The sequence below is a fragment of the Penicillium rubens genome (genome assembly GCF_028828025.1).
Source record: "Penicillium rubens strain IBT 27055 chromosome Unknown utg000001l_segment0_segment0, whole genome shotgun sequence".
NCBI classification, from domain to species: domain Eukaryota; kingdom Fungi; phylum Ascomycota; class Eurotiomycetes; order Eurotiales; family Aspergillaceae; genus Penicillium; species Penicillium rubens.
In genome coordinates this window covers 4,277,405-4,292,556 of record NW_026890599.1, presented here as the reverse complement: position 1 = coordinate 4,292,556, position 15,152 = coordinate 4,277,405, and the positions used below count along the sequence as shown (strand labels likewise).

The 15,152-nt window shown below is 47.7% G+C and overlaps 2 protein-coding genes across 2 annotated transcripts; both read right to left on the bottom strand.

Annotated features, from left to right (window-relative positions):
• Positions 1-3,387: 3,387 nt before the first annotated feature.
• On the bottom strand, positions 3,388-5,194 carry N7525_001655 (uncharacterized protein; the record flags this gene model as incomplete). Its single annotated transcript, XM_002566602.2, has 2 exons — positions 3,388-5,045; positions 5,101-5,194. The coding sequence occupies 2 exons, from the start codon at positions 5,192-5,194 to the stop codon at positions 3,388-3,390; spliced, it is 1,752 nt and encodes a 583-aa protein (XP_002566648.2).
• A 5,023-nt stretch (positions 5,195-10,217) lies between these two features.
• Positions 10,218-10,436, bottom strand: N7525_001654 (uncharacterized protein; the record flags this gene model as incomplete). Its single annotated transcript, XM_061211999.1, has 1 exon — positions 10,218-10,436. The coding sequence occupies one exon, from the start codon at positions 10,434-10,436 to the stop codon at positions 10,218-10,220; it is 219 nt and encodes a 72-aa protein (XP_061071225.1).
• Positions 10,437-15,152: the final 4,716 nt, after the last annotated feature.

The following is a 15,152-nucleotide window of genomic DNA, read 5'->3' as shown; positions in this document are numbered from 1 at the left end:
ACGCCTCTGCCTAACAGCCTTGATCGTGGAGCGGTCCGTGGGGGTTAGTACGCGGTACCCATAACATAACAAGTCGTATGAAGGCCCGAATAGGAAATGCGGAGCTAAGGTTGTCACATGTGTACAGTGTCAGTTAGAAACATTTCAGTACCGGTGAGACGCGTGAAAAGGAGACAGCGAATAATGACCGTCCCTGTGTTGTGAGTGATCCACTACAATATCCACTTTGCGGCCTGTGTGAAGCTGAGATCAAGAAGACTCATCTGGCCGGGCCGGGTCAGAGAGAAGTTAGCCCTAACAGGGCAGGTGGGTTCTGTAGATGGAGGCTGGAATGCGCACACGATGTATGTTCTGAAGAGTTTTGGTGATGGCTTTAGAAGAGGCTCTTGTTCCATCTTCGCTGTTTCGCTGTTGTTAGGTCGGGACGGAGGAAAGGGGCTTGAGATATAAAAGTATACGACCTTGGTTATATATTGCCAAGATCGCATTTTTCGGTGAGGAGGTGTATTTTGTACTCAATTTGACATGGGATCTGTTTGACCATGTCATTGGCTTCATTTTGTTCTTGGTTCTTGGTTGCTCAAGCATTGAATGGTTCATACTAGAGCCCCACGACTCGGGTATGACCGGAAAGACTGGAGATTTTCCTAGGATGGAAACGGTGTCGGGCAATTTAGGGAAAAAAGTCTTCATCCCCACACCCGTTCAAAGTTGGAGACAGGAAGCTTCTGCATACGTCATTGGTTGAAACACTGCGGGACCAACTGGGCAGGTAGAACTACCTTTGATAATATTACTCGATCTCTTGTCTATTAGCACATTTCATATCTTTGAGATGCGACTGCGAAAAGAGGAAGATAAGAGAATACAATATAGAAATGGATCTCGGGCATCCAAATCCAGCGGCTCCACCCCCGGATCATGTGCGCCGGTCATGTGCAGCTACCACATGACTACCTATACTGTACCCGGTAAACCATTGTAAGGACTACGATGTATAAGACTCCTTCTATTGGCATTGCACACAAGTCTGACACATCTCTTGATGAAAATAAGCATATCTCCAACCAATATGAAAACGCAATTATGCCAATAATGACATCAACGTGATACAACTCCTTCGGTGCAGCCTTCAGTTGAGATCTGCACGTCAATCTTCATCCTTCAGGCAACTCCCACCACCACTAGGTAAGACATGGCAAAACTGTAAGCGGAGGCAAAACCATGATGAAAACACGCATAACTCAGGCAAGATCCATGTAAACACAAATTACAATTACTCATAGTGTCATAATGAGGCCCTCCAACGGAACGTGATTCCTTTCCTGCAACTTCCCTTAGGAGTAGATGGTAATTGTACATCGAACGGAGTACCATAGCACAATCCCACGCCTAAATAGAGCCCAGCATCTAACTCAATATCAAGGGAGATACAAAATCCAAAGTACAGGCCTAGAACTCACCCAGCCAGCCACACGGCGCAAGCCCAATCTAATCACCCTTACCCCCTCATAATCCCACACACACCCCCCAAGATCTCCGCTGAGCTGGCCCTGCAAACCATGCAGGGCGAGAAAGCCACCGCGAACTGAGCACGTATCTCGTCGAGTCGATTTCAAGCCCACCACCACCTCCCGAGTTCCGCGGGAGCTTTGGCATAAACTAATGTAAAGATGACATAGCTTCTCGTCGCATGTGCTAGCGACCAGTGCGAAGCCGAACAAAGGAGATGTCACCGAGGATCTCGCGGCTCGATCGGGTCAGTTTTGGAAGATGTAAACTTTCTTCAGCGAAGAGTCCGGGGCTGTACGGGGTTATATTAACTCGTAATATCAAATATCGACATCACAACCTTCGATGTTAGAATATCATGATGTGACACATGCATATGGTCAAATTATAATTAGACAAAAAAGGAATCCGAGTTTCTGGTCTGTGTTCTAGATCTGCGCGAACTGTTTCCCGGGAGAGAGAGGTACTTTTGACATACCTAGGTATTTTCCAAGATTCCGAACGGGGGTCCCGGGATATCGCTCTGCTTTTTAATTGCCCCTGTATTGGAATTTTTTTTGCATCCCACCTGACCTCTATTATTTTTTGGCGGGAAGGATCGGCGGAGGTTGTCACTGAAACGTCCATTCATGAACTCATAGCTAAACTTTTCTCAAAGCCTGTCTAGGCAGGTGGTACTGCATTAAGAGATTCGATCATTCGATTCGATTCATAATTGAGTGTAACTCGTTCCCTATGTTGGCGCCCCGCGTGTGGTTTACATGAAGATCTTCTTGGTTATAGGGAGTACGGCATACAGCACTTTGTAGGAGTACATTGTATCAGGTTATATCTCAAGAGAGTATGGATATAGTCGAGTACCATTTAACTCCTGTAGTCAGGCAATATAATCAAGATGCATCATGACCACCCGCATGCGAGATACATGCAGACAGGTCTCAGTCTTATGCCATAAGACTCATCTCTCATACGTGTCAGCGCCACAAAGTCAACCCTGGATTTCCACATGATTGATTTGGCGCCGTTATCACAAGGCTTTGAGGACCTCTAGTATCCTCCGTGCTCTGCAGCAGAGCTATAGCTAGCTACTACAGTACAAGATGGATCCAGACCGCCAATTCAGGCCTATGCAGGCCTCTTCTTCTGATATCCAAGGCTGCAGTCAAGGAAATACGATATGCATGTGAGGACAGCTTTTCTCTGATTTCATTCATTGGATTTTTTGTTTTTAGCTGTCATCATGTAGCGTACAAGTGGCCCGATTGGGGATATCGGTGCCGGATGAAGAATTGCAAGACATAAACGTGTGGTATCAAGTATCGCAGGGAAAGCAAAAAGAACATGACTATCTCTCCGATCATAATCGGGAGTAGTGAAATAATGCTACACGTTCTCTGCAGTCAAATATGGACATGCAGTAAAAGACGCAGCGCTGAGATAGACCATAAGATAAACCCCTTTTTTTGGTGAACGTTCCGGGCATGAAAAAGCCAACCGGAAATATCTTGGAAAGCAAGACGCAAAGAAGAAACAAAACCCATGTGGCATCAACCGTTGGTGACCCGGAAAAAAAGCACGAGGGATATGAGCTGTACATGGATATTAAGGTCGTAAGAAATAGCCCTCGAAATTGGTATTCATACCCTCCATGCAGAACAAACGCCCAGTGAATGCTGTGACAACATCCCGGCCTCGGAGCCGATGAGATCGAGAAAAAGACAAAGCAGAAAGAAAAAGAATCCCAGATGCGCCATATGTGCAATGCATGATCGTGATTGTACGTGTCAAGAATGAAAAGCTGTGCTGTGTTGCAAAGCCTTGTCTGAAAAAGAAAATCGAAAAGCGAGTAGGCGAAGTGAATCGCACGCGGATTGACTACCAGCCCTTCACATGGTACTCCCAGGGACCGTAGTCAGTGGTGTAGTTGGTCCAGGAGCCATTCTTGCCCAGGTCAGCAGCATTAGGGTCTGCTTCAGCACTAGCCTGGTTTGGACCAACTCCCTTGTGGGGACCCTTAGGGCCAGGATACTCCTGAAGGTTCTTCATGTCGTGGGCGGTGTGGCGACGCTTGAGAAAAGCGTTCGCAGTTGCGCTCTTCTGCTGGCGCTCCCAGAGAAGATGTCGGCGGAGAGACTCGGTCAATTCAGTAGCAAGCATGTTACGACGGGTGGTTCGGGGAGAGTGTGCCATAGACTGCGAAGCGTTGGTGTTCATGACAATAGGCTTCGATCGGGGAACATCGGGACCACGCATGACCAAACTTTCCTCTTCGTTGCTGGGAGGGGACTGGGGGATAGATGGGCCACTCGGTGAGGTCAACCGCGATCGTTGAAGTGCAGGACTGGACCGGAACGCGTTCCCTTGCATGCGGGCTGGCTGGTGCATCATCATAGTGAGCATCGAGCGGCGCGAGACCAAATTGGGTCGGGAATCAACCCGTTGGAACATTCCTCCTTGTTCGTCAACGCTGGACTCGCCACCTTCAGTGATGGAATCTTCCCAATCAGAATCTTCGTCATCTTCGATCGCACTCTCCGAGACTTCATCGTCGGTCTCGATGGCGTCCTCATCGGATCGACTGATGTCCTTCGAGTTAGGAATGATGTGGGACGAGACCTGATTGCTGAAGGAAGCAGTCTTCTTCGTAGGGTCTGTGTTGTTTTTCGGTTTCAACGCCCCGGTCGCGTTCTCTTGGCCCGCCTGGGGAACCATGCGCTCTTCGAATGAGCTTTCATCGTCATCCCCAGAGGATCCGCCCAATGTAAACATGCCTCCCTTCTTCTTCAAGGGCGATGGCTTCAGTTGCGTAGCAGAACGAGAAGGACTAGGCTCGATAGACAGTCTTGGTTGGGATCTGAATGAAGATGAGATGTGTGATGGCGAGAATCCACGAACAATGCTGGTAGACTTGACTAATTGAGGTCGGCTGGGAAGAATTCCGGAAGATGAGACGCTAGTATCGGACGCGTTGACCTGTGCAGTGTCGCTCTCATTGCCCTCGGGGGCAGTCGTCGAGCAGGATTCAGTCGACTCATGAGGGTATGGGGTCGGTCGGACGGAGAAATTAGGGACCTGACGAGCGGTAGAGACGGAGGGAGGGGTGGGGGTGGGGGTGGATGGGCGAGGAGTGATGTCCACAACGGGGGCAGCAGGCTCGACAGTAGGCATGGGCTCCAGTTGCTTCTTTTCCTTAATGTTGAGGACCATCCGCTCCAAATCCAACGAGGTGATGTGCTTCTCTTTGCCACGGCCGAGGCTGGCTAGTGAGTCCTCGCGAACAACGGCTGGTCGGTAGTCAGAAAACTTGGGACGCTTGATATGAGCTTCGATTCGCTCGGCTTGGTCAGATGCAGCCGACTCGACACTGGCAGAGAGTTCGGGCAAATCCCCAGCTTCGGATCGTAGCAATGGGAGGGCAGAAGTGCTGTTAGACTTTTCAGGTTCGACACAGAAGGTTTCGCGAGTCCACAACCGCCAACTGAGGTTTTCAAGTCGACGGCCCTGGTCCATGTAGTCGGCACATTTGGAAAAGACTGCACAATAGGTTAGCAACACAAGATATTCCCGACCAGCAGAATTGTCACTTACCCATCCACATTCCATGAAGACTTTGAGCGTTGGCGGTATCCACCTTATGAATATTGTCCGCGTCCACCGTGAGAACCGGTGTCGTTAAAGGCATTTTCGCGACGCCACAACTAGCAGTGAAGCTATTGTACTTATCGAAAATCTTTGATTGATGTTCCGGGGTCGCCGTCTCCCCCGAGAGTGGTCGTACGGCGCTTGAGATGCGGTGGTGAAAGTTCGTAAGAATCGACCGGTTTCTGGAATGGGCCTTGAAATTTGAGTCTGGGCCCTGCGGTGTGCTGCAGAGAGTCGATCAATCGGGTTTGGCGCCTAGAATGCAATCGATTTCTCACGCGAAAGATGCGAGTTGTAAAAGAATTTGGATTTTCAAATGAAGTGAAGAATCGGGCGTCGGATGTCCGTCAATTTTCCGTCAGAGCGCCACTGTGCGGAGATTCCGGGGCGAAGAGTCGGAGAAACGGAGCGAGTGCTGAAAGAGCGGATTGGGATGATCCTTCAGGATTGAAGGGTGAGAGGGATTGTAGGTTGAGAGTGAGGTGAACTAGAAAAATCTGGAGAAGGAAGAAGAGAAAAGGGAGTCGGAACGATAATAAGAATGACGGGGGGCGGCACTTTAGTGGAGTGGAGTGGAAGGAGAGGGGGACGGTAATAAATTATTAAAAGAAAATGAAAAAAATGAAAATGAAAATCGAAAATTGAAAATTGAATTATTCCTAAAAATAATAAGAATTATTGGAATTATTGGTAAGAACATAACGATACAAGGGGAAATAATTGAATAAAATAAAATAAAATATTCCCGAAATAACTCCAAGCCGAGGATAATGGTCGGTGAAGGGGGAAAATTCAATCGCATCACGGGGCCCTGAATTACATCGATACCATGTCCATGTATTCAGTTCCTCCCTACCATGGTTCCAACTGTATTCCCCCAGTACTTTAGACTTTCCTTTCCCTTTCCGACTGGAAGTTCCGAAGTTGCCCCTAAAAATACATGGGTAATGTTAATACCAGTTTCCGTTTCAATTTACGGATTACCTAAATATCAGTTCAACCTTCCAAGGTCGGAAACCACGGTTCCCTTCAGGGCTTCAATATTGGTTTCTAGAAGGGAAGTTGAACTCCCGAACATTTACACTCCGTGCATTTCAAAGACCTTAGACACTCATATCAAAGAATGAGAAAATAATCAAAGCCTCTGAGTGCCTGTGACCTGTCGGGGCGAAAAAAAAGTAAAATAAAATAATAAAACAAAAACAAAACGTCAAAGTGTACAGATCGAAAGACGGCAACCCTCCAACGCGGTAGTTGCAGTGACTTGCCGGAAGTCCAGACCAGGGCTCTCTCTACGCCACTTAATGTATCTCTCAATGGTCGTTTGGACATTTGACATTGGGGCACAACCTCTTGCCACTGACAATCGACTGTTTACTGTGTAAAAAGAGAGGCCTACTGACTGATGAACTGTCAAACTGCCAGCGATTGGTTTTGACAGAGATAAAGGGTCCGGCTGACTTACCAAACCGATGTCGCATTTAAGCTATTTTCGTCACGGACGCTCTCTACTTGGACTATGGGGTACACCGCGTCCAAAAGGCTAGGAATCGGTCTAAGATCTCAAGCCACGTTGTGGTCACCGATATGGAACTTGGGGCTCGTTTATCCTCGAGCCTATTATGCCCGGAAGTATCAATTGTCACGGGTTTAAGGCTATAGACGTCGAAACACAATAACTCCGGTGGAGATTATACACTTCCCTCTAAGCGCCTTGTTTCTTTAATGGCTGTTTAATTTTGTCTATTCCGGCTGAAATCTGTGCTTTCCCCAGCTATTTCCCCCGCAAGCAGCTATTACCCGGGAGAAAGGGATGGTTCCAAGCCCAGCTGCATGCCGCGGAGCCAACGTACCTCTTCCATCGTAGATCGTGTTCTGATTGAGATGCATTGCTTTGTTTCAAAACAGGTAAATTCTATCCACACGTCTTTCATCGGTGAGGATTCTGAGGGATATTCTGGTAAATCACTTGAGGCCTCAATCATGTGGATGAAAAAAGCAAGTCAGCCACAGCTTCACTCGAAAGCAGAGAGCGAACCAGCCTTACCGCTCTTTTTTTTTCTTTTTATCTTCCGAACGGACAAATCCTGGCCAGATTTTCTATCTTTGACTATTCAGACAGGACACGACAGTTGAAAGTGTCACAAACCTAGGCTACTAGTCACGAGTCTGCCAGCTCATTGTAATGTCCATTGATTTTACTTGCTTTGCCTGAAGAGAAACGGGATTGACAGATGACGGTCGACATAAAGAAGGCCACGATACGTAAGAGGCCGGTTTAGAGATGGGGGCCTTTTTTTCGTCACGGGGGTTGAACGCTTACAGCAACCCTTCCAAGGTTACCCTCAGGCCCGGACTGGCGGAAGGGAACTGTGTCTTTCTCTACCCGATCATTCCAAACCTATACCCGGGCGCCTGGAAGGTCGATCGTCCAGGACACGACCCCTGCCAAAAGTCACATCAGGCGCACGTTTCATCTATCATGTGATATTGCACCATGAGATTCCTAGCTACCAAGGTAAGTAACAGTAACTTGCATCCGACAGATACATCCCAGGTCTGTTACTCCTGTAAATATATAACGTGGAATTCTGCAAGTTGTCATCATCTGTGACTCCAGATGTGTAACAAGAGACTCCAGTTGGATTTGCGGGGATCCGGATGAGCAAAACAAATCTACAACTCGGTGCACCGGGAAAGCCGGTGTATGAAGTCGCTTATATCTCATTCCCCTTGTAGAAGGTCTTAGTCAAAAAGGTATCTACCAATCAACCATTGTGCATCTCCTTTGGCCACCCAAAAAAAGATACCGAAGTCGTCTGATTTTCAAAACAGTTCGTTGGTAGTAGACGTATCCCTGCGGATGTATGAGATGTATGACACCACACAATCATCTACATGATGCGAAGCATTGTCTGGCCGATTGTGCAGCCTGACTTTCTTCATAGCTGCTGACCCCTGTCTGCAAGTATTACACAATGCCGACGATGGCATATAGAAGTCATTTCGATAGGCAATCTGATGAGAGGAACATTGAGACGCACTCTCTCGACTCATCTACTCTATCTAGACATCCAGCTCCTGTCTCACTAGTATTCGGGTGGTACCAGGTGGCAATACGAAACCACACATAATATACCATCATCAAACCAGGCATGCCGCATAATGACCGCGTTAAGGCTGCGGCTGCCAATAATTCGAAACTGGGGAAATGGGAAATCACGCCCCACTTGGACCAGAACATGGACAAACCTTGGAAAAGCCACGATACCGGGGTACCGAGGACCGGCAGAAAGCATTTCCGCCATGGGAGTCAAGACTCGGGTCGTGGTCACTATCCTATGCGCTGTACAATATGCCAAATGATCACGGGCAGACCGAGCCGCCAAAGAGAAATAAGACCGGGGCTGTGGCAGATGGCAGCTGATGTAGGCGCAGGTCGTGACGAGCGCGCTTCGGATTGCAATATCTCCACATAGTGCCGATATGGCAAATTAAGGAGCTGGGGTATTGGTACCCACAGTCGCATGCAGTGCAACTCGGGTATCCTGGTATAATGACCACATTCTGTCTAATATGAGCAATGAGCCGAAAGGACAGCTCATAAAGTGGCGAAGTCACGCGCAAGTCGTGTCACATGATGTGGGGTTCCAGGAACAGCGCGCCACTTCAGGGGCTTGTGACTTTCCCGACTTGACGCTTCCCGTTTGATTTTCGAGAACTCCTCTCTCGGCCATGGATTTGGGCTATGTTGCTGCCTCGCCAATCACCTGAGTCCATGTGACACGGAAAGGACGCCGGGGATCACCTCGATCTCATTCTCTTGCTCGTCCTAGTCACTTTTATTTCTGCTTGCTGATTGAACCGTCATAGCTGCCCAGATGCCTTGGCTCATTGATCCGCGTAACGGCTTGAGATGACAGCTACCTGTCTGGCCCAATAATGATGTGAGCTACCTACATGTGGGTAGTATCACGAAAAGAGATATCAGCTTTCTGAATCCAGTCCACACGGACTCCAAACCTCAGGGGTATCCAGATCCCCTCTCAGACGAGTATCACTGTCATACAGCATATTCGTTCATCTCCCATTGTATCATATACCCCATGTAATATACCGCAACTCATGCATGAGACGCAACACCATGCGCCGTGTCGATCAATGATATGAATTGCTTCTATATATTCAAGGTGCTCATAGTTATGTAATGTGGCTGGACGTAACAAAAGCTCTATCAGGGATTCAACGGTAAATAATCAATAAAAAGGGCCTGGAAACCCTGTAATTTGGATTCGACAGACTAAGCTTAAATGTGTCACCGTCCCTGAATCAACGCGCTTCGCGTCAACAAACCAACGGCCGGAGCCGTGTCTCTTTCAATGTGACAGGGCGCCACGCCGGTGACTGTCACCACTTGAAAGGTCAAACGCGTGGCATATAACGGTGTACGAGGGTGATGAGTATCGTCAATAATTCACTCCCATTCATTCCCACTGGGCTCAGGGGGAATTACGGATCACCTCCTGATTCTTTGTTTTGGATTATATAGATCGCAAAATTGAGCAATACAGAATAATCGATAGGATACGTAACGACAGGCATCTCCGAGTTCTCTTTGTATCACATCAGGCAACGAATCACATTCCCCCACTTTCGCACTTTCGCACTTTATTTGTAGCCCGCCTTCCCCGACATGTCTGTGCTCGGATCAAATCTTAGTGTCTGATATAGATGGTCGAATCCATAATTAATCAAGGGGATCGAGAATCATTTGAGACTTGCTATCCAAGCGAGAAGTCTATCTGTTTCAATGTTTAAGAGTTGACTGGTACGAGCAAGGGATACTCGCGGGCTGCGGGAGTAGGAGCCGGAGATAGTTTTCTAGATTCATAGAGTCAGGTGGACGGATCGATGAACTCAATCTAGAAACATTCATACCGAGACGGAAAAACATACAATTATGATATTCTTCTACCAGGTACGGAGTTACTCCACGTAATGATGTCCTTTCCAATTCCCTACTCTGCAAAGATCGACCTACCAGTGGATAATGCATATGACCTTCAACAAGGGATATCCGGGGAATCTTCCAGATCGAAAGCTTGCTGTATCCGCGAGGCTGGTAGGCCCCGTGAAACAAGCTGAGACGAAGATGGGATGTGGGTTCCTGGATCCTGCGATCCAGCCGGAAGCAGGACTTGCATATCCGCGACGATCATCTTCTTCCGAATGTCTTTGGCTTCTTTCATACATTTCTCTGCAGATAGTCGACTTCTAAACATCATGTTTGACTGGAACAGGTGACACCCAATATATCCCTATCCTAGACGAAGATCGTTCTGGACTTAGGTGTTGTGTCTTTGTTTTTTTTTTGTTTTTTTCATATCCCTCGCCCTTCAATATCGCGGTCTCATCCAACTATTACAATAGATCGGGCTCAGGTGGTCATGTGTGTAATTTCTGTTGCTCGTTCAACCATCACAAACTAGCAAAAAAAACGCACATCCATGCATACCATTGAAAGGTCTAGCCCATCGTCTTGTCTGCGCGGCCCCTGGTCCCGGATCGTCGACAACTCCCTTGTTTGGAGTCGTGGCCCAATTATCTATCCACCCTGTGCTTTCTGCAGATCACGTTCCCAGGTATTCGGTAGCCCTGGCATGTCTGCTCCCATTTTTCTAACGATATGGCCCCACTTCTCTTGATGTTGCAGTGCAAGGGTCTATACATACTCTACTCTATACAGGACGAAGTATTTGGGCTTGATGCCTCATCCGCCACCTCGTCATTGCATATTATTCTGGTAAGCATACTGCGAGGCAAATCCAGAAAGAAATGCATAGTTATTGCAAGCCGGTTATGGTCTCTTACTCTTTTTTTGCTTGTTCTGGCTCTCTGGTATTTGAGATAGTAACAGCCCGCTGTCACGGTTTCTTATTGTGGACTTTCGGGGCCCTGATTCGGAATTTTGAATTGAATTCCTTTTGTACAAATTCTGTTTTAAAGACACCAATGCCAAATACGAACCCCAAGTCACACATTTTCCCAAAGAGAACATAACTGGTTTTTGCTTGTTGCGATGGTTGGAGATACGAAGTAATCAAAGACAAGGGTCCTGGAGACTCCAGAAATAGCCCAATTTACAAAACCACCTGATTAAAAGGCTAGACCCATCTACCTATGGAAGGTCTCGAGAGCACATCGTCCCTTTTTACTCCCACCGTTGTGCAAACAACTGGATAATATACGTGTTGATCCTAAGCTGCCTGACCACTGACATCCCCACAATGCAAGCTGACTGCATCGGGCCATGTGCATCCGGTGGCTATTTAGGGCGGCTATCTCCTGACAGCTCTCTTTTTATTCCACGCCCAGAACGGCTGTAGCGGCTGTGTACAAAGATCTCTCATCACCGCCAGTTTGGTGGTCTCTCGGCGTGTGATTGTGGCGGTCGATGGGCTGAGATCGCTGTCTTTGATTGCTTACTTTTGTTGAGATGGAGTGTTTCATCGACACGTAGTCTAGACCATTACGAGTCTAATCCCTGATTGATAATGAAGCCTCTTCGGTACGGTTGTAACTGTGGCTTCTTTGGCCATGCGACACCTGATCGATTGATCTCTTTCATCGTTTGTACTGGCACTCTATCACTGCGGATTTTGGACGCTGACAGGGTATTAACTTCAAAGCCATGGGGACCATTTTGATGTTTCGTTTGTTCTGTGCACCTGATCACCTGTCAGTGTATTAGGCGCTGATCTGGAGCCTCCTGCAATCAGGCTAATTCGTCCGGCTTTGTCACCTGCTTCCCCATCAGCCCTGGCTGTTGGTCGCATAATATTTAGATATCGACCGAAAACAAAGACTGTTACGTATATCTAATCAAACATGTCCTGTTGAGGCTTGAAGGTAGGTTAGCCAGGAGCTCTAGATGCTGTGATATATCTTTGCAAGTACAGAGTCTACATGTGGGTATCCATCTAGCTTTTGTTTTTCCTCTTTCATGACCCCAAGAGTTATATTCTTATAGAATAAATATGTGGTCTCCCATAATATTACAACTCCAAATATTTAGAAAATGCTCGCGACCTTTTGCGGGGATCAAAATCCGGGGAAGCAACCTTGAGGGGTCACCCCGGACCCTGACAGTCCGCTTTCGGCCACCGCACTGGCAAACCATTTACTATTTTGGTCTGACGCAAATAGATTACTGATAAAAAAGAAGAAAGAGAATACGTTTTGAAAAGTATTGTCACTTTTTGAATAATACGCGCCTATACCGATTTTCCATACTTTAGTACAGAGTAGAGGCCGCAAACATCTACAGATCGGGTAAACCGAAGTTGCCCAAGGCAGTCGAATTGTCATGAACCTCAAACATAGCGATCACTAGGTTGGTGATATGTCGATAACAAGTGCGTCGTGTGACGAGACCAAGGGTTCCCCGAAGGAGCGCTAGAACAACTAAATGACCACAGGTCGGAAGTGACAGTTGCTTACTAGCAGAGGAAGATGCCCAATTTACATAAAACGGCTGTCACGAGCGGACAAAAAGACGTCTAAGATCTTAGTACTGCTCTACTACGAACGAAATGAAGCCACGTCAATCCACACCCATGTGAACAGCCTAGGTGATTCAGATTATGGCACCGATGAGGCCGACGTGACAGTAGCTCATGCTCCGAGGTCTCCAACAGTTAACAACGCCCATTTAACAAGATATCGATTATGGCCAGACCATGCTCCTTCTCGCCTGTTCCACATGGAGCCGGGCCGACAGTACCAGGTCATCTGAACGGCGGAAATAATATCTCCGGTATAAATTTTCTACAAGCATAGCGCGGCTATGTCGACTATCGCTAGAAAAAGAACATACAAGGCATCGCCTACTCTACAGGACTATGCAACGTAGCCCAGTTCTATTGAGAACGCAGGGCACAAGATAGAGAGATCCAAGGCTGACCAGCAGCATAGCCTTGATCTAGTTCTCCCACCCACAATGTACTAGACGACAGAAAGGGAAAAAAAGAAGAATAGCCAGCACAACCAATCCAAGCCCGCATGTCCCACAGATTCCAAACTGGCCCCGACCACGAAAATGGGCGCCAGATCGGGGCTTGCACTCGTACCTGTCAGCGGTGTCACACCGCAGCGATGGATTTGGATTCGGCCCGAGGCGGAAGATCGAACCAATCCATGTACACAAGTACCTAATCTGTCCAGACAGGGTACGTCGTGGCCCGGCGTACTCACCTACGGTTAAGCTGGAGCTGACGTCCGTCTCCTGTGGCGGCTGCCGCCCGTTTTCAAATATTCCAATCAAGACGCCTTGCAACACGACCCGCTGCAGGTCATGGGAGACTTTAAATTGATCTGCTGCGGGACGCAATGCGTCTTGGAATCGTGTGCTATGTATAGACAAGCTCGATGCAGCTGCATTCATGTGCCCATATTATAAGGACTTTATCCTGGTACGGCACTTACTATTGCCTCGTTTGCTTTGAAATGGCACTGCAATGCAGTATTTCGAGTTTGATGGCTTCCTGGCTTCCTGGCTTCCTGGCTTCCTGGCTTCCTGTTTCATAATACGGCGCCATTATGTGTCTGCGTGTAGAGCTAGGGTCTGGCTAAGCGACCTTTCAATGGTTTGTTTGAGTCTTTTCTCGCCTAGACCAATGCTATCCGCCCAGTTTGATGTCCGGAAAGGAAAGCTCAGACATACAAGTGGATATATCGTCGACCATTCAGATCAAGGCAGCCATTCCAATGTCCCAACACTCCTAATATCAACAGCTTACATGTCAAAAGAAAGAAAATAGAACTGGTCTAGGCCTGTCTCGCCTTCAAGCTGTGGATAGCAGAATTCCGAATCCTGTGGTCCACGCGGGGAACTGGGGTCGTACTTCCATGCATTGTGAAACCCTGGAGTCAACATCTGAATCCCGGCAAGCTGAAAGCTCTACCATACCGGTTCAAGAAGGAGAGGGAAAAAAAAGAAAACACGATTCTATTTTTCCCTAAGCGCCAGAAGAACTGAAAAATAATGATGTCCTTCCTATTTTGTACACATCTTCTAGAGCTTAATATATCCATCTCATCGAAACTGAAACTTGGTACGCGGCCTTCGCCGTGAAATTCCGATTCGGGCGTCATGTCGAGAGAGGTTCTGATAATTGCCCAAGCTGGGCATTATCGAGTTTATGTTCAATTCATAATTCCAGTCCATCCCATAGGCCGGCACTTCGCTGCTCGACGTGATGCCCCGAGGTCACGATACAGCGGAACTCAGCACATTCGGGACAATGAGCTTGTTCTGAAGTTGTATAACATGTACGAGAACGTCATTGCAGGTATGAATAGCGTAGATCGCTACTCCTTGCTGTTGACGTCGGCACCTGCTCGTCGTACAGATTACCTGGTAGAGTGGGGGGCTCGATATTGTGCATGCAGAGGTGATCAGATCTTCGCCCTGCAAGGGTTTCTTCAGAGAGGAAAGAAAACAAACCGAAGTTACCACTGGCACTCGCATCAATCCAAACAAATGTCATTAGGGGCGATGAATATACAGAATGACAGCAACCAAGTAGGGCAACGCACCGTCCATTTGATAGAACATCATGACCTAAACACGCATGCAAGGCTTCAGGTGCTGTTTGAAGAAATGATATACATCGATTGCCCAAACTGAACAAACATTAAGATTTAACTCTCGTATCCGGGTAACAAGACGATGTATATCCCCATGATGGGACAGGTCACCAGCTACCTAGTTCCGTTCGTCCATTACCCCAGAATACCTTAACGGGAAAGGGAACACGGAAAGAATAGGCACCCCCACAGATGCGCACCGAGGTTAGATTGAAGGCTCCGGAAAGCCAAAAATTGTTAGTTGATGTTGTGGGAGTGCGTTTGTCTTTTTGGGGTGCGTTGTTGTTCCTCGGCATATCGGGTGACCCTCGTGAACACAGACAATCCCACACGATCCCGAATGGAGGCAC